The 25,483-nt window shown below is 37.6% G+C and overlaps 2 protein-coding genes across 2 annotated transcripts; one reads left to right on the forward strand and one right to left on the reverse strand.

Annotated features, from left to right (window-relative positions):
* Positions 1–3,072: 3,072 nt before the first annotated feature.
* On the forward strand, positions 3,073–12,789 carry LOC149644077 (uncharacterized). The gene is made up of 5 exons (XM_089850493.1): positions 3,073–3,203; positions 7,349–7,602; positions 8,437–8,581; positions 10,496–10,608; positions 12,748–12,789. The coding sequence occupies exons 2-5, from the start codon at positions 7,384–7,386 to the stop codon at positions 12,787–12,789; spliced, it is 519 nt and encodes a 172-aa protein (XP_089706619.1). The 5' UTR covers positions 3,073–3,203; positions 7,349–7,383.
* Positions 12,790–23,237: 10,448 nt separating this feature from the next.
* On the reverse strand, positions 23,238–24,213 carry LOC149644078 (uncharacterized). Its single transcript, XM_089850473.1, has 2 exons — positions 23,841–24,213; positions 23,238–23,775 (listed from the first exon to the last, which is right to left on the reverse strand). The coding sequence occupies exons 1-2, from the start codon at positions 23,895–23,897 to the stop codon at positions 23,476–23,478; spliced, it is 357 nt and encodes a 118-aa protein (XP_089706599.1). The 5' UTR covers positions 23,898–24,213; the 3' UTR covers positions 23,238–23,475.
* Positions 24,214–25,483: the final 1,270 nt, after the last annotated feature.

Below are 25,483 nucleotides of genomic sequence, written 5' to 3' on the forward strand. Positions count from 1 at the left end.
CACATTTTTTAGAAGAAACTTCAAGATCTATGCTATCCAAATGAATTCACAACTACAAAGTCAATGGTGGGCTTGGGATCCTTGAGAAAGACACCCATATAAGGCTTGGGATCCTTGACAATGACACCCATATAAGGCTTGGGATTCTTGAGAAAGACACCCATAATAGATTTGGGATTCTTTAAAAGTCCACATACATGCTAATAAATCAACCGTAGTTAAGTTTGAACAACTTGATCTGCCGTATGCAGATGAAACTGCAACGACAAGTTAAATGGTTACCTTGGGATCCTTGAGAAAGACACCCATATATATGGCTTGGGATCTATGAGAAAGACGCCCATATATATGTGGCTTAAGATCTATGAGAAAGACGCCCATATATATGTGGCTTAAGATCTTTGAGAAAGACGCCCATATATATGGCTTGGGATCTTTGAGAAAAACCCCCATATATATGGCTTGGGATCTTTGAGAAAGACACCAATATAAGGCTTGGGATCCTTGAGAAAGACACCCATATAAGGCTTGGGATCCTTGAGAAAGACACCCATATAAGGCTTGGGATCCTTGAGAAAGACACCCATAATAGATTTGGGATTCTTTAAAAGAAGTCCACATACATGCTAATAAATCAACCGTAGTTAAGTTTGAACAACTTGATCTGTCGTATGCAGATGAAACTGCAACGACAAGTTAAATGGTTAACTTGGGATCCTTGAGAAAGACACCCATATATATGGCTTCGGATCCTTGAGAAAGACACCCATATATATGGCTTGGGATCTTTGAGAAAAACACCCATATATATGGCTTGGGATCTTTGAGAAAAACACCCATATATATGGCTTGGTATCTTTGAGAAAGACACCAATATAAGGCTTGGGATCCTTGAGAAAGACACCCATATAAGGCTTGGGATCCTTGAGAAAGACACCCATATAAGGCTTGGGATCCTTGAGAAAAACACCCATATAAGGCTTGGGATTTTTGAGAAAGACACCCAAATAAGGCTTGGGATCCTTGAGAAAGACACCCAAATAAGGCTTGGGATCCTTGAGAAAGACACCCAAATAAAGCTTGGGATCCTTGAGAAAGACACCCATAGATAAGGCTTGGGAACGTTGAGAAAGACTACCATTTAAGCTTCATCAGGTCCTAGAAAAAGAGATCTGCTAATATGCTTCTACATCAACGCTTGATCGAACTACTAGATAACAACGTTCCGGATTAAACTACAACATAAACAGTAAGTTTAAACAACCTGATCAACAGTAGGTTGTAAGATAGCCAACACTGCAAATGATTTTTTCACAAATCATGAACGCTGGATTTCTAAAGCGTTCATGCACAAATAGAGGAGTCAAGGCCCCCCAACGAGGGAAGCATTTAGAAACAAGAAAACTACTGATATTCCAGTTTAATTTGAATTAGTAAGCAGTTAATCTAAAAATTTTGTTAAAGAAATCTGCTGATGCATACTTCTTAATCATTAGACAGGTTTTTCTATTAGGATGGTACCCTATTTCAAGACAACATGACTGGGGGCTAATTCTACGCTATGGTTGTATATTGGAATAAGCTTGCAATCATTGAATAATTTTGGCTCCCAGTCATATATATTATCCTACAAATATTAGGTTCCACTTCACTCATAGGACAGAAATTTGTTAGTTACTTATTTAATTAAACTGTAAAGCAAATTCTTACTAGATTGATTTTAAATAAATAAATAAGTTTAATGTGCAAAATAATGATACAGGTGTTGTATTTGCGAGATTTTGCACAGTTTGTTTCATTCTAATAGGAATGCTATTTTATAAACAGTGAAAAGATAACAGAAAATTATAAATTAGCCGGGGTCATTTTATGATGAATATAGTAATACTAATTCTAGTCACTAGAGGGCGGTAAAAAGTGTAATCTGGCCGGGGCCATCTTGTATAATTTCACTTTGGTTGGCGGCTATTGCAATTTTAATTTCCATAACTATATCATTATAGATTAAGGGAACTGATCCAAGCCGTTTTCAAAACCGTGGCGGAAATCTATTGCAGGAATTGAAAGCTCGAAAGCGTCTGGACCATGAAATTCCAAAGGTAGATTTATACCTTATTAAGTTTCCTTTCAGTTTGTCTAACACTTTAAAGGAAGGCGCGGCTCCATGATCACCACTAGCATTCTGGCTAATCTTCTGGACACGAATTTTACCTTGCCAAGGCAGGAACCAATCAGACCTAATGCACTAGTTCCCATTGGTTCCTGCCTTTGACTTAACTAGCCTTTAGCAATCTTAGCCACTGTGTAGTAGAAAGACAATCTTTTAGGGGCACCAACAGAGCCGCGCTTTCCTTCAAGGGAAAATTTCAGGTAACGGTACATTATACTTTCAAAGAACGGCATTTGTTTTAAAAAAAATGTTAAAAATAAAGTAAGCGATCTCTTATTACAATATGATAACTAGCATTTAATTAGTCTTAAAAATTATCAAGGACTACTGCGCCATCCGCCTTTGGTTTAGTAGCGTCTGGTAAATCGAACCACTCACCCCTAGGGCATTGGTAGAATTCTCAAAGGCTGAGAGAGATAAGGGGTAAAAGGTTCGATTTAGCAGACGCCACTAAACCAAAGGCAGATGGCGCAGTAGTCCTTGATTATTTTTAAGACTAATTAAATACAAATTACTTTGCAATAAGAGATCATTTATTCATTTTTAATTTTGCGCTCTTTAGAGCTGGAAAACTGTTGTTCTGTCCCCTTGCGGCTGGGCGCCTATTCCCCTTTCTTCCCCAGTTTTTGGTGTTACCAATTTGTCCGCGCAAAACTGTAATGTGGCCGAGGCCATCTTGTTTTAATATTTAATTCCTTTCATATTTAGAAAACTGCCATTCTTTTAAGATATAAAGTAACGTTACCTGAACTTTTCCTTTTAAGGCTCTATTTATTTCCACTCTACACTTAGCCCTAATTACTGTTAATTGTTCCAAAAATTCGTAACTATGTTAAATGCTAGTCACTCGCAATCAATCTAATGTGAAATATGTTTCTAGTTGGATTTAGAAATCGAATTCATGATTGCTGAATGGGAAAAAAATCAAGAGAATGCGGGAACCCTTTTGATCAATGGCAAAAAATATCAAGATTACATCGCGGCTGAAAGTCAAAATTTGAAAAACGAATTGGAAAATATCAAGAGAATGCGGGTAAATAGAAGCCGTAATCCAAAAAACCGCTGAAAAAGAAATTAAAAAATATAAACCCCAAATATTACACTTAAGCCTTAAATAAGTATTTTTTACTAAATAGAAAATAACATTAATAAAAAAAATACTTATTGGGGCTTTTAAGTGTACGTTTTTATTTATATGTTTATTTATTTATTTGTTCATTTATTTATTTATATATTCATTTTATTTTTAAATTATTTTAATAGTTACTAAATAATTATTTAACAAGTGATATTCTTAGTTTACCCCAGTAGCACAAGCCTTCCGCATAATAGTCGGTTAAAGGTCGAATAGTCGGTTTACGGTCCAGTCGGCTGTACCATGCTTACTCCGACACTTTTCCGACTCATGGAGCCGACTACTTCTTTTAGTTGGCTATGCCGACATCTATCTGACAGTTGGAACTGAGATGGTTTAAAGTAGGCTTGCCTACCGTCTAGAAAATTCCAACTTATTTTTTTTGCCAATTGATTACCGACTCTTTCACGCTAGTCGGTATTGTGACGTTTAAGAAGAGTGAAATTTAAAGCAATGTTATGCTTAGGCCGTTTAGTAACCGACATTTATCCGACAGTTGGAACTGAAATGGTTTAAAGTAGGCTTGCCCCCCGTCTAGAAAATTCCAACTTGTTTTTTTTCCAATTGATTACCGACTCTTTCGCGCTAGTCGGTATTGTGACGTTTAAGAAGAGTAAAAATAAAAGCAAAGTTATGCTTAGGCCGTTTAGTAACCGACAGTTGGAACTGAAATGGTTTAAAGTAGGCTTGCCCACCGTCTAGTAAATTCCAACTTATTTTTTTTCCAATTGATTACCAACTCCCTCGCGCTAGTCGGTATTGTGACGATTAAGAAGAGTAAAATTAAAAGCAAAGTTATTCTTAGGCCGTTTAGTAACCGACATTTATCAGACAGTTGGAACTGTGGTGGTTTGAAGTAGGCTTGCCTACCGTCCTAAACATGTAACCCATTTTTGCCAATTGATTACCAACTCCTTCCCGCTAGTCGGTATTGTCACGTTTAAAAAGAGTAAAATGAAAAACGAAGTTGTTGGTAGGCCTTCTTTTTCCGTGGGACGGTTTTTTTTGGAGTTTTACTATTCCGCATATGCCACCAAAATATTTTTGTTATATATTTAACTTTTACTATATTTCGACCCACAATCAGAAGTTGATAATACTATATTTTTGGCAACACTAGAAACTTAACCTTACAAAAAACTGCAAAGCAAGAAAACACATCTGATTTTCTAGTTTGAATTTTCCCTCCTGTAATTTCTCGGGTCAGGTGACACGCCTCTGTTCTATTGGCGTAACTAAGGTAACGGCCTGCACGTCATCATCGAAGAGGGCGCTGCTAGTGCGAAAGCTTAAGCAAGTCAGCCTTTCCAGTATCTCTGACGCTGCTGAGTCGTTAGAATGTTAAAACGAGATTTTTGTGGTCGAAAATGATTAGTTCTTGGCTTGCTAACTTTCAATTTCATCGCTAAGGTTCTTTGTCACACTTCATAAACTAGAAACGTCTTCGTTTGTCACGTAAGGTTTGAATTTTGATATTGAATTATCAATTTATCTACCTCTTAGAGCCAGGTTTATGCATAAGCCTTTGCTTTTTACCTAGCTTCTCATCTGCTGGGAACCACACCCCTATAAAGTGAAACCAAAACTTAAACGTTTATGTATACCTTCAGTTTCTTTGTTTGAATATAAAAGAAGCAAGTGTTTTGGGGCACTTGGAGTTCAAAAACCTTATATATTAAGTATTTTAGAGATTTTTGGTTGTGAAAATAAAACTGAATTCCAAAATAGATCTCAATTTGTTTTAGTTACAGAATTTTTATGCGGTTTCAAACATTTTAAGAGAAAAATGTGTGAAATAATACCCTTTAGAATTGTATGTTTTTCTTTTTCCTTAAAAAATCTGGCAGCGTATAATAATATTTTTCATTAAGATTTTTGTTTTTAAGAGATAGTAACTGGCCACATCGAAGATATTAACAATGAATATTAATAAATGCTTTAATTTATGTAAATATTTTACTCGCCCTGAAAAAGTTTACTTTTCGTTGAAACCAATTAGCTAGGCAGCAAATATTTCCATTAGACTAGTCGTGTAATATCGAATACGTTGTTTAATATTTGAAATTGCTATAATTGATGCTCAACCTGTATGTTACTTGAAATATTCAAAGTACAAATTCTAAAGTGATTTTCGTTGAAAATGTATTAAAGAAATTTCAATACTAGGTATCAGTATCCTTTACTATAAGCGAATGAAGCCTCGAGTTAAGGCTTGATCGTCGCAAAACCGTCGGGCCTCGAGTTAAGGTTTGATCGTCGCAAAAGTGTCGGACCTCTTGCTGACAGGCGGTTAAGTCAACTCTCAAACGTGATGGATGAGGGTCGAATTTCATTCGTGTCGTAACAGTGGGTAAACCAGTGGGCCGTCGTCCCACCGGGCGGACACTTCGATTCTCAAACCCTTACTCTACCAGCCCTTTACCGACGATTTACCGTTCCTATACTAAAAATCCGCGAAATCGCCGGATTGAGCGCGGCTTTAGGTAGGCATAATGACGCCGACATATAGTCGGCCAACAGTCGTTTTATAGTAGCCTCAAAACAGTAGGAAAACCGGTGGGCCGTCGTCCCGCCGGGCGGACACTTCGATTCTCAAACCCTTACTCTACCAGCCCTTTACCGACGATTTACCGTTCCTATACTTAAAAGCCGCGAAATCGTCGGATTGAGCGCGGCTTTAGGTAGGCATAATGACGCCGACATATAGTCGGCCAACAGTCGTTTTATAGTAGCCTCAGAACAGTAGGAAAACCGGCGGGCCGTCGTCCCTCCAGGCGGACATTTCGATTCTCAAACCCTTACTCTACCAGCCCTTTACCGACGATTTACCGTTCCTATACTAAAAAGCCGCGAAATCGCCGGATTGAGCGCGGCTTTAGGTAGGCATAATGACGCCGACATATAGTCGGCCAACAGTCGTTTTATAGTAGCCTCAAAACAGTAGGAAAACCGGTGGGCCGTCGTCCCGCCGGGCGGACACTTCGATTCTCAAACCCTTACTCTACCAGCCCTTTACCGACGATTTACCGTTCCTATACTTAAAAGCCGCGAAATCGTCGGATTGAGCGCGGCTTTAGGTAGGCATAATAACGCCGACATATAGTCGGCCAACAGTCGTTTTATAGTAGCCTCAGAACAGTAGGAAAACCGGCGGGCCGTCGTCCCTCCAGGCGGACATTTCGACTTTTAAACTATTACTCTCCCGACTTATTAGTGACTTTTTACCAACTCGTCGGTAACACACAAAGCCGACCATGTAGGCCCCACGTCGGCAGTGCTACTAGGGTAAAGATACTTTTATTTCTGGCAATGTTTACTTCATTATAAAATAAAATTCGTAACATAAGTTTATAAGATATTTTCCATAAGTATGACACCACCTAAACTTTGTAATGCTGCTGAGAGAGACTTACAGCTCGAGCTAGTTAATGACCGACAAGCGAGAATTGATTAACTCGGTTTATTTTGCAGACTTCCATCTTATTAATATTTAGTCTGCATTACTAAGCCTTTGTTAGCAGCGCCTTACCAGGCTCGCTTTATCCTTAATCTATGACCTACCTCAATCACTTCATGCATGGATTAACTAACGCTAGGGATTGTTCACTAACTGCGTTTCCCATGTAGTACTGTCGCCAACTACATGTTCCGAATTATTCCTTGATTCCCCTCTTCATTCCCCCAATTTATTGGACCAAAACGGATGTAGATATAGCGCCAACTCTAGGCAAAATAAGTAGTTTTTGCCCAATTTAGGCAGGATTTCAATTTTGACGTCATGGAACACGTGATATTTGGTCCAATTTTCTTATAGCTTCCTGTTAATGATAGTAGCTGCTGCTAGGGGGCGTTTGGAATATGCATGCTTTATCTTTTGGGGGGAACGAACTATCCCTAGTGTTAGTTAATCCCGGCTTCATGACAAGCTCCAGTTCCTAAGTTACCAGACTTTACAAACTTATGGACTTTACAAACTTATGGAACATATCTTATGAATTAACTTATGGTGATACTAACTCTCTAGGATTAATTCTTTGCAACAGAAAACTGAAGATGGAGGGAAAAAACTGGTACCCCAATGAAACGCAAAGCACCACCGACTTCTGATAAAAATACACCAGCCAGCGCTGTCAAAACACCGCGTTTACAACCAAAAGGTGTTATACCATCGGTTAGTTCTAATGCTCCGCCTTCTCCCGCCATTGTTTTGTTTCCCGGTGTAAGCGCTACAGTCGTTCAAAGTTCGCCACGGAAACTTCTACTTAAATCCTCTCCACGAAAATACGCCAATTCGCCGGTAAATTATTTTATTTTTCTGTTATCTCTGGTAGTTGGTTAAGATTCACTTAATTTCCTTTTGGTTTCCTTCGAAATGATAACTTTAGAAACGTATTGCGCAAAATCAATGTGTGATTGCTAAACCTCGCACCATTTTATGCGAAATTCAAGAAGATCAACCTTCATTGAACAGGCCCAGGTCAATATGAAAATATCGTCCGAAATCTGAATTCTAGAAAGTTAATTTTATATTTTTATTGTGTCTCGATGGTTCCATAAGTGTTGTTTCTGACCTTGCATAATAACAAAAATAAATTAATTCCAGAGGAACCTCATTTCAACTGCAATGAAGATTAAAGCGAGTCTTGGCTATGGTTTAGTTTGAACAAATGCCACTAGATGGTCCCATAATCGGGGGGGGGGGGTGGAGTTGATTTACCCGTGAAACTTTGCAAACGCTTTTTTAGCTCCGCCCTGATGAGGGTTCTGATTGGTTCCCGCCTTTTGCAAGGTAAAATAGGGACTTGGCAGTACTACGTCACGCTACCTTCCACTAGGGCTTAAAACATACCAGAGAGCAGGGTTCATACAAACCTGGAAAACCGGGAAATATCAGGGAAATTGATTTTCCAGATTTTGTATGAACCCTGGAGAGGCTTATATAGCTTTCATTCTGTAGAAGAAAAATGCATACCATAATGGCGTTGGGGGCGGAGTTAAGCCCGAATTGCCAAGTCCCTATTTGTAGGTAGAATAGTATCCAAATTGTTTGGGATGCCACAGGAGCCAAGAGAAATTGAAATGGCTAGACTTAGACAAACACTTTTTTTATTTATTTATTTTTTATTTTCAGGTCTTACTCGCGCAACCGAAATTTGCAAACGAAAATAATTTGACTGAGGACTTGGTGTTATCATTAGTGGATTTGCTCTCATTAAGCGAAGAGGATGGCGGTGCTTTTGCGGCCCAGAAATCTATTTCCGTACTTTACAAAATGGGTATAAAGGATTTTAATTCTTAATATGCTGAATAAATAATATTCAGCCCAAGACCTGTCAGGATATTTTAATATAGGAAATGTTTGGTATTGTAAAGCAGTCAGCGAATTGTTTGAATCTTTTGGAAAAAGGCAAACGATTTCCCCAATCTCAACAATCATTGATGTAAAACATGTCAAACAGGAATGATTTTGTGATTGTAAAGGGGTTCCTCACATCCGGCTAATCTCTCTCGCGATTGGTTGTGAGCTCCGGCGTTTTCCCAGTCCCTCCCCACTCCCGAGAGTCCGAGACCCCCGCTGCGGTTCCTATAATCGGCGTTGGTAGCAATATCATAGGCCCAATTTTGAGTTTGGTTTTAAAATCAAAACTAAACCAAAAAGGTCTGATCCTCAACGAAAATAAAACAAAGTTCATGATACTCTCCCCGAACCGGAGATTAAGAGAGTTGGCCGATGACATCTTAGAGCTATGCAATGGTACAATCAAAAGAACCACAGTGTACAAATACTTGAGATTGTGGATAGATGAGCGACTAACCTGGACCAACCATGTAGACTACGTGACGAAAAAAGTCAATTCGCGTCTCTGGACTTTAAGACCTCTACAACAATTCCTTGACATAAATACTACACGGATTGTATTCAACGCCTGTATACAACCTCTAATAAGTTATGGCAACGTCTTCTACCAGAATACTAATAAAACCAACATGGCAAGACTGGACTCCCTCTCCACTAGGTGTGCAAAATTTATAAGCAAAGCACGCAAATACTCCTCGGCCACGGACGCGAAACGAACGGCTAATATTGCCTCCCCATTATACAACTACCATCTTGACTTACTGACGCTTATGTACAAAATAAAATATAGACTGTCCCCCGAAACAACTCCTGATTGGTTCACTGAGAACAACAATATAGAAAGAACAAGAGGAAACACTACCAATTTTACAAACGAAGCTTTTAACTCCAACTTCAGAGACAAAAGTGTTAAATTTCGAGGCATAAAGCTCTGGAACAACCAACCCCACCAACTCAAAACCCAACAAACCCTCCAGAAATACAAACTAGAAGTCCAAAAATATATCAATAATACGCTTCTACATTAATTATACTTGAATGTTACACTTGAATTTTATCTACCATAATAGTATTTTATTTTATTTATTTTAATTTAAAATCGACCGGACATCATTGTAAATAAGATCTAATTCTTAATGATTGCTCCAATAAAAAGCCTTTTATTATTATTATTATTATTATTATTATTATTATTATTATTAATTGTCAGGGTTCATACAAACCTGGAAAAATCAGGGAAATAAATAGTTGACAAAAACCTCAGTGAAATTTCCAATTTTTGGAAAAATTCAGGGAAATCAGGGAAATTTGCGTCAAACAGGGGCCGAATAATAAATGTTCCATAGGTTAACATTACACTAATTTTTGGAGGCTCATAACTCTGGTTATATAAGAGATACGGGAATGTCCTTTGATTATGTAATAGTCCTATTTCCCCCCCCCCTCCTTCGTTAACATTTGCTCCATGGGATACTTCATATACTGGAAAATTCAGGGAAATTTGTTTTCCAAAAGTTGTATGAACTCTGAATTGTATCACCTGCCGGATAAGGTTGAATAACACCAAAATAGGAATATGCCTTAAGGGCTTTCGTTTTTCTTAGCCCCTGGGGTTGTGACGTCAATAACGACTTAAAAAAATTCAATGGTCCGCCGTCTAGTTTACTGACCCTTAAGAGTCCCAGATTTGACTATCTCTTAGTATGAGGCTTTCAGGTTGCAATTTTTTCTTCTGGTATTTTAGACAGACTCTTAAAATCCGATTATTTTCAAATTGTTTGCAAACTATCTCTTAAGACAATTTGTGATATGATCGAATGTTTCATTTCAGCACAAAACCCGTTTTTACTGGAAGATTTGACTGAAACGTATAAAATTCTTCTACCAATCTGCGCCTACTTCAATGCCAATGTTAAAAAGAAGGATTCCTTGGCGAAAGTGCCTGTTAGTTTTGACATCTTTCTATATATAGTTCCTAACTTCCTAAGTCAATGTTTACTGTTTTCTCTGTAATCGAGAATATTGTATGTAACATAAGTTTATAAGATATGTTCCATCCATAAGTCTCTTAATGCTAGAGACTTTCGGCTCGAGCTAGTTCGAGAACGACAAGCGAGAATTGCAGACTACACTCGGTTAATTTTGCAGTCCATCTTACCACTACCAACGAAATATACAAGGCCCATGCACGCCCACTTCGAAGGGGGAGTCACTCACCCATATATATTTGACTCGTGCGGTTGATAGATGGCGCTTCTTAATCTCTTTAATACACTTACTAATTAGGCTCAATTCACATTTAATCCCGCCGCACGCTCCTTCGCTCGAGGTTCGAAACTTAGAGCAGACAGATGGTCATGTGAGGTTTACGTAATTTTTCTAGACTTAAACGCGCCTCTAGAGGAAAATCGTGGCGATTTAGAAGGTCCAGAAAAAAAAATTGGGGCCCGCATGGGCCTTGTGTATCTCGTTGGTAGTGATCTTACTATTATTTAGTCTGTATTACTAAGCCTTTGATAGTGCCTCACCAGGCGTCGCTTAACCCTGAATCTATAACCTACCTCGCTCACTTTATGACAAGCTCCAGTTTGTAACCAGTGACAAACTTATGGAATGAACATATCTTATAAACTTATGATATAATCCTATTCATTTCTTACAGGTCCTAGAACTTCTATTTCTGTTAAGCAAATCGAAGGGGGACTCCGTGGCAGTTAAAACAACTATTATGAATTTACTACCCCTATTGTAAGTATATGTGAAGATTGGGTCTTAGGGATTCTTGGGGGTTCTGATACCAAGAAGTGATATCTAGTTTATTAGGGAGAAGGTATAAGATGCCTAAGTATTCGCGCGTCATAGTCCCAGTCCCACTTTCAAAATACCAAGGGGGGGAGCTATACGTAAAAGGAGGCCGGGCTATTTCGCCAACCTCTCCTCAGTCGGAAAATACGTAATATTCGTCATCGCGTCGCGCTAATAAAATAGATATCACTTCTTGCTGATACTAAACTTGCCTAAAAGTTGAAAATGTGAAAATGCAATTATCATTAAAAAATTTAATTTTGGCATCAGCCGCTAAATATATAATTAAAGCGAGTCGCGGTTGAGGTTTAGTTTAAAGAAATGCCACTAGGTGGCTCTCACTCTTTTATCGTCGAGGATTGGAGGTCAGTTAGATCGCGCGGGTAGCGTAGCGGTCCTATAATTCCCATAAAATTCTATATTTTTGAACCTGCCGTCTATTATTCTGTAATTTTATGAAAGGTCCTATAACTTTTACTTAATTATAGTAAAATTTTAAAATCCTATAAGGAATTTAAATTTAGATAAAAAATTTTGTAGGAAAAATAATACGTTTGATGAAATTGGAGCTTGTCATGAAGTGAGTGACGTAGGTCATAGATTCAGGGTAGAGCGCCGCCTGGCGAGGCGCTGTCAAAGGCTTAGTACAGACTCAATAATAATAAGATAGGCTGCAAAATTAAGCACCGAGTGTAGTTAATCAATTCTCGAACTAGCTCGAGCTGTAAGTCTCTCAGTAGCATTACGAAGTATAAGTAGTGTCATACCAGAAGTAAGATAAGGGACTAGAAGTAAATTGCTAAAGTAGCATTGGTAATAGCACTAATGAACAAATTTGAGGATTTTATGCCGCTTTCATAGCGCCTACATTAGAGAGAAAAGAAATTGGGTCGAGTTTCAACAAAATTTCCTACCCCCTTCCCCTCAACCTTAAGCCGCGGAACACGGACACGGACGCGGGTGCTTGAATCTAGTTCGGCCGTCTTCCGCCGCGCGAGCGTCTCACGTTTTGGAGAGGGAAAATTCCGAAACCGCTACCAGAGGGCCAACCCTTGGTGTGTTATCAAGAATATTCACTTTCGCCGAGTGAACCATTTGGTCACCTCGATACTTCTAGTCCCTTATCTTACTTCTGGTCATACTTATGGAACATATCTTATGGTATTACTATTACCACGTTACAGTTTATACTGTTCACTTACTCTACTACAACAAGTTTTGTGGTATTTTATTCATATCACGGGCTTTGCCGATAAAAAGTCAATTCTTTCAAACAAGTTTAACATTGCTGGAAAAAACAATTGGCGTCAGGAATGCTGAGATTATGGAAGCTCGTTTGTTTTTCCGTAAATATTTCCTTGAAAATAACGAGTTAAGGAATGGAATTGATGAAAAAGTGTGAGTATAACTTAAAGTATTGTGATTAACTATGAAATGTGCTGGCCATTTTTGCTATTACTATTTAAATGGAACAGCTAGTAGATTAGTAATACAAAATATTTAATTTATTTGCAAGATTGTTAACTTATTAAAAGTTCCTTAGTCCCAATCACATCATGCTGACGTCAGGATGCTCTCATATGGCTGTATAGAATTCTTTTTCACCACTAATGTGGCAAATCTAGTTTCCCTTTAGCCTTTATTGTAAATGACCCAAAACATAAGATAAATTTATTCTTTATAAAGACAGGGTTCGTACGGAGCCTGGGAAAGTTTAAACTTTTTTCCTAAAAAGTCAGGGATTTCATTCGCTATATCAAACCATGCTTCGAGCAATATGAGGGACGTGTGATGAAGTGGGCTCTGGTAAACACATACTTAAAATGGTCAGGGATAAGCTGGAAAAATCAGGGATTTTCAATGTCAAAATTTCGTACGAACCCTGAAAGAGAATTCTACAGAACCCTCAACTACTTTTAATCAATAATGCGCGTTTGAAATGCAGTCTGTGCAGACGAATTTTAATTTGAAGTTGCTATTGGTCATGGCATTAACCAATAACAGGCTGATACCCATATAAATCCCGCCTTTCAAGATTTTTGGGTAGAGCCATCTAGTGAGCGAAAATCGAGTTACGGGTGGCCCGCGCTTTGCTTTAAATTGAAAATTTCAGGTAACAAAACAATATACCTTAAATGAACGGCCTTTTTCTGAATATAAATGGAATTAAGTATAATAAGTTAAAAACAGGAAATATATGATCTCTTATTACAAAATAATTAGCATTTAATGCTTGATTTTTTTAAGACTAATTAAATGCTAATTATTTTGCAATGAGAGATATTTAGTTTTCATTTTATATTTAAAAAAGGCCGTACTTTTAAAGGTATAATGTTATGTTACCTGAACTTTTCCTTTAAATGCGATGTTAATTATTTTATTGCATTTAATAGAATAATGGCGTCACCAATGAGATCCTTACCACTATTAAGAAAGTGGGTCTTCTTGAAGTAATCAACGAGATTTTTCTCAACAATAAAATTAACAGTTCAGCGACTGGTGTCTTAAATGTTCAAGTAGAATGTTTAAATTTAGTCGCGGGTAAATATTGAGTTTTTTATTTACTTGTACTTTTCATACTATTAAAGGGAGGGTGAAATGAAAAATCAAGTCGGGTGCAAATATCATATCTTCGGACGAGCCCTATATGTGCCCGACCTGCTCTCTACCAGCCTTAAGTGACTCGTTTTTTGCTATTCAAGAACCTACATCTCCGGATCATTCCGCCTTATCGACACAGCCCCCTCGACGTTCGAATTGCATCACTTTCTTCCATGCCAATGTTCGAAGCCTGCGTAACAAGCTGAACGATCTAGCACTTTAGAACTCCTCGCGCTATGATATCATTGGCCACACGGAAACTTGGCTAGACTCTTCGGTTATGGATTCGGAGTTACTACCCACGGAATACATAACTTTCCGGAAGGATCGTCCTACCAGAGGTGGCGGTGTTTTATTGTCGTTACATGAATCATTACATCCTGTTCCTGTCGAGCTCCCATGCGCATTCCAAAACTCTGACGATGGGATTCCAATCGAAGCGGTATTTGTGACATTTACTTGCGGCTTTCGTTCGGCTGTGGTCGGTTGTGTCTATCGTCCACCAAGTTCTTCCCTGGCTTACCTGGTTACGCTTTGCGACCTTTTTGGACACCTCCATGAGACCCTGCCGCCACATGATGTGTTTCTTTTGATGGGCGACTTGAACCCGATTTAGCGTTTTTGTCTGTCATTTAATAAAAGATTAAAAATGTGTTTAAGGGCTAAGCGAGGTTAAGTAAAATACAATTGAAACTGAAAGTGACAGTCTTCTTTGTAATAAATTGTTCAAGAACGCAGACGGTATTTCCTGGATGTTTCACTATGCAAAATGGTTTTATAATTAGAAGAAGAATCGATAAAAAATAACTTTATTTTCCTCTTTATCCTCCCTTTAAGGGCTAGGGTATGTCCAATAAAATATCAAGCAAAAATTCAAGCTGAAAGTGACTGTCTTGTTTGTATAAAATAGTTCAATAAAGCACACGAGCATTCTTCAGTTTGAAACTCGAAGGAAGTCTTGTTATTTGAAAATTTTCCTCCAAATTTTATAAATATTTTTCAACTTTTAACTAGTAATCAATAATGATATTAATAGTTATCCAAAACTTCTTTAAAAAGGCTAGTTTTCTTTCCTACACAATAAAAGTCTTATAACACAGAGTGGCCTTATATCCCAATACCTCCCAAAGTTATCATTTTTGCCATAGAAAATAAACGAAAGGAGTAGCAGACCTGGGACCCTATTCTGTAAGCGTTTTTGCCGTAAAGTTTTCGTGAACCGTAAAGATTACGGTCGGCTAAAACCGTTTTGATAAAAAGTCTATTCTGTAACTTTTTGGACGAAAACTTAACGGTAACGGTAAACGTTAACTTTTCGTGAGCTCGAAGCCATCCGTTAGGGACTTTACAGATTAAAAACGAGTTGTTAAGCCTATTTCAAAAACGCTACTAAACTGATATATACTTAATTGTTACAAATGTATTTATTTCTGGTCATAATGTAAATTAAGTTTCGAGAGTGATATTTAAAATGACCTACCGATTTATGAAATTGGGAATTCTTCACTCTTAGTCCATGAGCCAGGTGCTCAATATCACATTTTCGAGTACCAACTCTAGGGACTAAAAACGAATGTAATTTTCGGAAAGATGGTTGGATAGGGTTTGCAAAACCGTGTGATGGCACTCTCTATCGCCCAGCTATTCAAGATGGCGCCGGTTTCAAGATGGCGGCTTAAGGAAAATTTAAATCGGCTGTATCTAATGAACTACTAATTGTATTGCAATGTTTAATATCTCAAATGGAAGATGTTAAACAGTTCTTTAATTTATTTACACTGGTGTTTCATCATAAATTGCATATTTTTGCAGAAAATTACCAAAAAAGAGATTTTGACCTCCTAAAGATACGATGTTTTGTTTTATTAAAGGAAAACACTACGACTTGGAAAATTTTCAACATCATATATCATATCATGAGTTAATAATATGTTAGCTCCCTATAAGTTACTTAGGCTCCATAGGCGTAATGTATCCAGCGATTTCTTCTCATTTCGCCCGCGCGGGAACAAACCCGAATGTTGCGCTCTCTCTTGTCGAATAAAATCCCGCTCGTACGGTTCCTCGACCTCCAAGGGAGTGTTTTAGTCGTGAATGTTTATGTTTCAACAATTTAACATTAAATCACGGCGTTTGTGTCAGTACTGAGACAAAAAATGCACGAACTCAATGCAATTTGCCAATATTGATAAAGAATGCTAAAGATAAGAGTTGTTATTGTGACTTGAAACGTGAAAATTATACAACAGCTAAATCCAATCCACTGATCTCTTAACTGTTTTCTTAACCGAGGCTACTGAGCGAAATATTCGGCTGCTGAAATAGCTCCGATATCATTGGCTAACTTCCACTACACGCGCTTCCGGGGAAAAACCGGAAAGAAGAGTAAATAAGATTTTCGTTCCCGTGGCGGCCGCAGAGCGTCGCATATAATTGGGAAGCCGGCGGCGCGGGAGAAAACGCTGGAGTATAAAAATGAATTGCCTGAGTAACTTATAGGGAGCTAACATATTATTAACTCATGATCATATCTACATTAAATAAGCTGAATTTTAAGCTATTATTTACTTTGCTACGTTAATTTATGAATAAGTGGTGGAAAGAAAGATTTAGGGGCTGCCTTACTTTTAGTCAAATCTGGAGCGTTTTATTCTGCTTTATATATTTTTCAAAAAAATAAAAATTACCTTATTCAGTTGGAGATGATAATTTTAATAGTTATTTCGTTTTAAACTTAAAAAATAACACATTTTAATATAAGTGCAGCAATGGTTTAGATTCACTACAAGCGGCGCTGTTAGCCTAGTGTTATGAATTAGTCATACCAAAATACAACGCAATAAAGATAACGTGGTATTTTTATGACGACGTCGACGAATGTTAAAAATAACGACATCGTCCTAAAATCTGACCAAAGGCTCTTTGCTAACATAATTTTGATTGCGGAAAATCGAAAACTCGACATGCAAGACGTTTTCAGCCATCCATTGGGACCTTTACCATGGACACTGGCGAACGCCGATGGCAGCTTAAAAAAAAAACCAACAAAGCTGCCTTTGGAAATTATCTTGAGAACAAGGTGGCTCCAACTGAAAATATTCCAAGACCAAATGCTGCACTTATCGATGGAATGGCGCTGATTCAGAAGCTGCACGGAGAAAATCACACTTTTGAAGAGCTTTCCGATCACATTTTTCGTCAGATTCTTAAGGCTGGCATAGGAAGTCAAAGAATTGACGTAGTTTTTGACGTTTATAAGTCTAAGTCTATAAAGTCAGCAGAACGAGTGAAAAGAGGGTGTACTGAAGGTCTTTCTTTTAATCAAATTAGGCCAAACCATAAAATTAAAAATTGGAGGCGTATTTTATCTTGTTCTGAAAGCAAAAACAACCTTATACAGTTTTTGACGGAGAGCTGGAAAGAACAAAAGAGAAGAGATCGACTAGTTGACGTTGTTTTGTACGTCACTTGCTTAGAGAAATGCATAAAAGTCACCAAAATGGACATCGAAGAGATAGGAGAACTTGAGTCTAGTCACGAAGAAGCTGATACTCGCTTACTTTTACATGCAAAACACGCTTCTGAAGAGTACGAAAGCTTAGTATGCCTCTCCGACGATACAGACGTTCTGATTTTGTTCTTGGCTTTTAATACGGAAATTAAAAGCAATATTTTCGTCAGTAGAGGAACTCAGGCCAAAGTTAGAATCATTGACATATCTAAAATGGCTTCAGCTCTTGGAAAAGAAGTTTGCAGCTCTCTACTAGGATTGCATTCGTGGACCGGCTGTGATACCGTTAGTTCTATGGCTGGTCAAGGAAAACTAAAAGCGCTAAAGATAATTTCAAATAATGAGGAGCTCAGATGTGCCATTTCCACTCTCGGATGCAACTGGGATCTTACTAATGAAACAATAGCAGGAATACAAGAATTAACATGCCAAATCTATTCCAACAATACGAAGGTCAAAGACGTGAACACTTTACGCTATCAGATTTTTCGAGCAAAGAAAGGAAATGTTGAATCCGGTCAGTTGCCACCTTGTTCAGATACTCTCTTACAGCATAACAAGCGAGCTAATTACCAAGCTGGTATTTGGAAACGTAGTCTTGAAAACGATCCCGATATTCCAGAACCAACTGAAGGCCACGGATGGAAAGTTGACAAAGACGGAGAACTTGAAATTGTTTGGATGACAGGGGCTCCTGCACCAGAAATAGTTTTAAGCCTAATGGTTTGCAAATGTTCTCGAAGCTACAAACCAACAGTCTGCTCATGCATCATGAATGGCCTCAAATGTACGTCCGGTTGTAAGTTGTTAGACTGCACAAATATGATAGATGAAGAACTTGCCAACGAAATTGAACGAGAACACAATATGAGCGACTCGTGTAACAGTGATGACGAATGATGTAAATTAACAAGATTTTCTATTTACCATATACCATCCGTAGTTAAAATAAAAATATATTGTTGTAGAAGTTGAATGTTGTTTTCGGAGTCGGTATTGTGATAATATTTACTAAAATCCTAATAAAGGTTTAAACAACCACTACCATACGAAAACTATATAACCGCGGATTGTATGTATAATTTCTCCACTTATTCATAAATTAACGTAAGAAGGTAAATAATAGCTTAAAATGCAGCTTATTTAATGTAGATATGATATATGATGTTGAAAATTTTCCAAGTCGTAGTGTTTTCCTTTAATAAAACAAAACATCGTATCTTTAGGAGGTCAAAATCTCTTTTTGGTAATTTTCTGCAAAAATATGCAATTTATGATGAAACACCAGTGTAAATAAATTAAAGAACTGTTTAACATCTTCCATTTGAGATATTAAACATTGCAATACAATTAGTAGTTCATTAGATACAGCCGATTTAAATTTTCCTTAAGCCGCCATCTTGAAACCGGCGCCATCTTGAATAGCTGGGCGATAGACAGTGCCATCACACGGTTTTGCAAACCCTATCCAACCATCTTTCCGAAAATTACATTCGTTTTTAGTCCCTAGAGTTGGTACCCGAAAATGTAGGTGGCTCATACACTATCTGCTGAAGATGAAAAAAAGGTAATGTTTTGCGTAACAAGGCGTTTTTCGCGATAAATGAAAGTGAATTAAGTTGACAATTTATAAACAATTAAAGAAAAACCAAGTGAACTATCTGTCAATAATATTCTACTTAAGCCTAACGAAAACACTAAGGTGAAATTTTACCGGGAATTGAAAAATCAACGGGAAAAAAGTATTTACTTAACGGAAAAGTTATAGAAAAGCATTTTTCGGGATTTTTCAGTTGACCGTTATGCTAAAAACGGAAAACTGGAAACTTTACCGGAACCGTAAGGTTTACGGTCGGGATCGAGAAAATTACAGAATAGGGTCCCAGAAGCGCAGAGAGACCAACTTCAAGTGTTTACCGTTCGTTTTAGCTGTTAGCTGTTATTTTCAGTTGTGATCATTATTACCGGCATTCATTTTTTTTTCATTTAATTTTTAGGCTTTTCCATCGGTAGCTTTGAACGTCAGTTGTGAATCACGCCTATGCCCATTTTTGGTTGCGGTCGGCTTTATTATTAAGCCTCAACAGTAGGGCTGTGCGAATACTCGAATTTTCGAATAGTATTCGTTTAATTCGATTCGATTATTCGATTCGACGAATCGAATTTGCCATTTGGAGAAAAACGAGTATTCGAATTAAGAAACGATTATTCGAAAAGAAATTCGAATAACCTATTTACATACGAATACAGCTCCCAAAACCGAGTAATCGCTTCCAAGGGGCTAAATTAGAATAGAAAACGAGTATTCGATTGGAAATGGGAGGGACTGTGGTCACATGACATATATGAAGCTGTTTCGTTTATGGAATTTCATTGCGATTGCGCAATTCGCGATGTTTTGTTTTTCTCTCACCAATTATTCAGTCTTAGGAAAAATTCCATTCTATTCCAACCAGAATTTTTGAAAAACGAGTAATATTCGTTTGAACGAGTACTCGATTCGGATTTCGAATAGGAGATTTACTATTCGATTCGTATTCGATTCGGTTTGAAAAACCACTATTCGCACAGCCCTACTCAACAGAGATAGATTTAATTTTAGAGGTAGGAATAGAGAACGGTTAGCGTTTAATTCAGTCCGACTCAGAGCCCTGTATAGAGCCCCTCCCTCCAACAGGTAATAAAAAGTTTAAAATTTCAGATTGGCTCACTTAAACTAGGTTTTTATGACGTTGCTGACGGGATCGGCAAAAATTACGTTATTCCTTTTTACCTTTGTCGCTTTGACACGCCTCTTCTTTCATACCCCTCCTTTCCGTGGAAGGAGGTCCGGTAATTTGACGCGCTCTTAGATTACTCTATTCTCTATTCCCACTTCTAAAATTAAATCTATCCCTGGCCTCACATTTGCGATAAACGCGGGAGGCTATAGCCAGTCTCAGGCTCCGTTTAAAGAAGCTCAATCGCGTAGCGAACATTCCTAGCATAGAAGCCCTCTTCTCTGAAGTTGTTTCATGTATGGAATAGTCGAATTTGTCTATTTGAAGGGATCTCGTGCAGCGCATATGCCATTATGAATGAGATTTTGACTGGGCTGAAGAGACAATCGTAATTAATGTGAGTTCTAAATATTATCAAAAGTCCATAGAAACCCCCTTCGGGGGAAAGTATGAAAGCGGCTAGACTATCAATGTTAAATACCGCGGCCAACAAGGTTCTTCAGCTGACTATATAATATAGTGGGACTTGAAAACTTGTACCTTAATCGTTAGTCTGTATTTTTATGAACCGGAAGGTTACTATTTTTTTTTGGCGCAATTCGGGAGGATAATAAAATGGCGACGATGATGAATGCTCAAACTCAGTGTGATTTTACGGTAAAAGATACCGCGAATAAATTAGTTCAAACGGTGTTGAAATTAGAAAAAAAAAGAGAAAAGAAGTCACGGATGCATCGCCAATGACTTGAAAGATTTGGAGTTACCGGAAAAAAAGCGTAAAGTGGAAGAAATCGCAGACGTAAGTTAAGCCTTTGCTGTTATCAAAATACAAGTGACACAAACATAGTCAAGGGACTCAAGGCAGGTAGATATTTAACTTAATTAGGTTGAAGTTGGACGTTGCCAACAAAACCAAAGACGTCTAACTGCAAAGGAGATATTTGATGCAGTCAAAACATGGCTCGTTTCTCACAATGAGCTTAACGGAAATAAGATTTCTTGTATTGAAAAGTCAGAATATCAAGCCTCAAAGGTAAAACCAGCGTTAAGGAGCTCACAGTGTCGTTATTATAGTACTTGACACTGTATATTTCAAGGTTTATTTGGAAGTTACGAGGAAGGATCATTTCATGCTTCAATTTGGAATGGAGCCAATTAAATTGGTTATTGACGAAGATGGTTTTGCGTCGGTTTTTTTAATCTTTAAGGGCCTAGTATCGAAAAAACAGTTATTTAAAGATGGCTCTATTGTTGAAAACACGGCATCTGAAGTTTTTGGCGACGTTATACGAAATTATTACGTTCTTTGCCCTGGACTTTCAGTAGAGGCCATTTTAAATTTGAAGATGCTTCCATTCACACCACAGAATGTATCCATTTATAAAAAGCCGATAGAACGATTCTCATCTTCAGAGTGTTTAATTTGGTTTAAACCTCCAAATAATGCTTCCATTGCTGAGATACAAAATGGAAACAATTCTTGCTCAAAGTGTAGCTATGTTTCTCGTTATTGTAAAACATTAATTAATAGACGTACAAAACAAGTTGAAACTCCTAAAAATAACAAGGATGAAATGTTGCGCTCAAAACATAAGACTTCACCATCTTCAACTCACAAGCTGAAATTTCTTTCCCCACGTTCTCTCAGGTTGCGGCAATAGAAACTAAGAACTAGAAAAACTCGTTTGTTCAAGGTGAATGAAAACTTGACAAATAAATTGAAAAAACTGGAACTTTATCTAAGTGATAAACGGAATAAACAAATGATTACGATAACGGAGATTATTAACAAAGAATTTAAGGAAGAAGTTGATAAGATTGTATCGGATCTACCTTCGACAACAGAAAATGATCTTGAAATTAAAAAGACAATAAAAGAAGCGTGGGTTAATGACAGCAAACAACAACAAGAAACTGACAAGTTAAATTTCTGGAAAGACCAAGATCGTAACTGTAAGACAGTCCATTAATAATGTTTTGATTCTTAAACATAAGGAATATAACCATGTGGTATGTTCTTCCTAGCACCTGGAAGTAAAGGAAATCGTTGGAGTGCTATAACATACCGAATTGCACAAGCAATAGCATGCCGAAGCAAAGCAGATTATTTAGCCCTACAAAACTTCAACATTTTGAATCTTCCCAGCTGGAGGAGTGTGCAAACCAAAATGAAACATAACTGCGAGGAACCAGGAGTAAATTTGGAAAGAATAAAAAGGCAGAAAGAACTTTATGATGATTATGTAACTGAGCAGGTGGCAAAGGGTTTTAAAAAGCCAATGGGTGACGGCATTTTAATCTTTGATGAGGTCAATGTATCACCTAAAGTAGCCTGGAACAGTAAAAATCACAAATTAATGGGCTTGGCAATGTCACCGTGTCAACTGGGAACTTTAGATGACATATATGAGAAAATGAATGATGAGGAAACCCTTCCAAAAGCAGGATATATGTTGCAATTTTTGTGGCGCGATTTAACATCGGACTACGACATCATTGGCTCATATTTTGCGTCGGAAGGCTCTACTAACAGCCATTTTATATCAGCATGCCTCTTCAATGTGTTAAGTGCGTTCCATAAAGTGGGCTTTAAAGTCTCAGCCCTTCTGTGTGATGGTGCCAGTTCGAATTTAAGCCTCATCAAATTAACACAAGGCTATTCTGGAGCATATGGAGTAAAAATAAATCCTCTGTCTCAAGATATGAACATTGACGTAACACCTTGGTTCACAAATCCATTTTGTTTGGATCACAAGATTTATTGGATGATGTGTCCATCACATGAGGTACATTTGTTAATTTCAACAAGAGATATGCATTGATAGTCTAAGATTGTATCTTGTACTTTCAGCTTAAAAATTTGATAAACGCACTTTTTGCGTCCAAGAAGGACGGAAGCCGAGCATCATCATCATGCGAGTGATATTGTGCTTTTTTAGAATTTCTGCACGTTTGTTTATTTTCTATGGTTCCCATTAATTCTGTATTCAACGTGTCTTCGTTTTTATTGGTGCTTGTCATACGTCCATTATTTCCATCCATTTCGGATGCTTTGGATTTTTTCTGTTTTACTTCGGTTTTTGTTTTGACTTTTGCTTTTTTCTTCCCTTTGGTTTTACTACAGCTTGCCACCTCTAGATCAACGGGCTTCACTCCCTTTTTATTAGTTTTTGATCATTTTCCACTTTGCTTTCCAATGTTTTGGTCTTTGGGTAGAGAGCCACTTTTCGCGGATTCAATAAATAGGGTATCTCTTAGTGACGCGCAACCTTTTTGAACATTTCTACCTTTTTCCGAGGCTTTTGCATCCCAAGATGTTAAAACTTCATTTGTGGTGGCATGCAAAATTTTCGGTTGCCATTCTTTTTGGAACAACAGTTGGTCTTCTTTTGACTGCTTTGGAAATAAGGTGGATGCTGTGGCTAAAAATAATTTAGGAAGATCTGGATCTTCATTTACAACCTTAGCAGCTTCCTAACGTTGGATTATAAAGGACAAGCTTAACAAGTACTAATGTACCAATTGCAACGTACACTTACTTGTGCAATATTTCTGCCATGAACTTTAATACCCTTGAGGGTCAAAACCTCCCTCATTTTCTGGTTCAAATTCTTTAAATAGGGTATAAATTTCCATTTAGGAATAAAGAATCCACCACGATCTCTTTTCTTAATCCCTGAAAACCTAATTCTTCGACTGCCCGTTTTCCCATTGAAACGCGCTTACAGATTATCGGCCGTGGTTTTCCCCGTTTTCACTCGTTCTGGGGGATTCTTAGCCGCGCAACTAGTTCCGCGCACATCGTCATCGGGCTTCGTCTGTTTGTTTTGTTTTAATTTTTTGGTAAACGCTTAATGCGTCGCGCTGCAATTTTTTAGTGCTATAACGGAACATTTATCATTATTTGATTTTTAATTAATAGTAAATTCAGGTTCTTAGATAAAAGTAACGGTTTTTTACTCTTTCCCTACAACTAAACCTCTACTAGACAAGTGTTTAAGATGGATTAAAGATTGTGGGAGAGTCGAGTTAAGGCTCGATAAAATTAAAAAATAACACTGCATGTGAAGTGAACACGTAATATAGACGGTGTCGCTTCTAAGGCCTAAGCTATTATGAAGAACCCGCTATTTTTTGAATTGGGATTTGCATGGTCACGTGATGCGCGTAACCAAGGTAACTAGGTTCGCGTGCACGAATCTCCCATAGGAGAGACCGAAACATAACTTTAAGAAAAAGCAGTCGAAGACTCCTTCACCCCTATATCCTCCTAGATAGAACAGACTGTCATGACGACAACAATTTCGCGGAAGTTAAAGGGTATGATCGTAATCGGGTTATGGCTTCGATGCTTTTTTTTAGTTACGATGAATTCCGCGAAAATGATCACATTTGAGTCAAAATATCAAGAAATGAACTAATGATTTTGACCTTGTTGGTATCATAAATAATCGGTTAAACATTAAACAATCCCAATAATTGCACAGATAATAAGTTTTTTAAAATTTGAAAAATAATGCTAACGTATTGTTATTTATCGGTAACTGGTGTTTAAAGTTTTTATTTCAAAAGCTACCCACGCGTATATTGGAAATATTTAACGCTATTTCTTCAACATTGTTTCTATTTAGTAAGGAGTGCAAAGTGTGAGAAGAGGTTTTCAACATGCCTCTCTTTTTTGATATATTCTAACGTGAATATATGAACAAATACATTGCAGTTTCAAGGATATCAAAGGACGTGATTTAACTGAAGTATATATCCAGTTCCATATCTCTGAGAGCTTGCTCTACCCTTGAATTCTTTCGCGCATACCAGATTTCGATGAAAAAGATTAATATGGACAGCATGTTCAAGGCCGCGAATAGTATGAACATGATACTGACATCATGGAAGGACGTCTTCGAGAATTCCATGCTTTGTTTTTGCTTCATATACTTTGAGCACGCATCTCCATGCTCTAGGTATTTCCTTCGGATTTGATGTCCAGTTTCCCAATAATTCATCACTCTGCAATTAGAATGCAATCCAAAACTCAATAATGCATTAGGTTTATTCGTGGAAAATGAAAAGACACGTTTATTATATCCAATTGAGGGGGCTGGCCAACCATGGCCTGATTTCTTCGAGAGGGTGACTACTTTATGCAAAATGGCAGTAAATGTTCTAGCTCTTTCAAGTT

Source organism: Phalangium opilio, unplaced genomic scaffold (genome assembly GCF_054372755.1).
Source record: "Phalangium opilio isolate 3A_F unplaced genomic scaffold, DU_Popi_V2 ptg000091l_1, whole genome shotgun sequence".
NCBI lineage: Eukaryota > Metazoa > Arthropoda > Arachnida > Opiliones > Phalangiidae > Phalangium > Phalangium opilio.

Coding starts and splice junctions, on each gene's coding strand:
- LOC149644078 (XM_089850473.1), bottom strand. CDS start 23,897: ATGAGGGAGGTTTTGACCCTCAAGGGTATTAAAGTTCATGGCAGAAAT. Junction 23,776..23,840: donor ATGGCAGAAATATTGCACAA/GTAAGTGTACGT, acceptor ATCCAACGTTAG/GAAGCTGCTAAGGTTGTAAA.
- LOC149644077 (XM_089850493.1), top strand. CDS start 7,384: ATGAAACGCAAAGCACCACCGACTTCTGATAAAAATACACCAGCCAGC. Junction 8,582..10,495: donor TTCCGTACTTTACAAAATGG/GTATAAAGGATT, acceptor GTTTCATTTCAG/CACAAAACCCGTTTTTACTG. Junction 10,609..12,747: donor ATTCCTTGGCGAAAGTGCCT/GTTAGTTTTGAC, acceptor CTTTCAAACAAG/TTTAACATTGCTGGAAAAAA.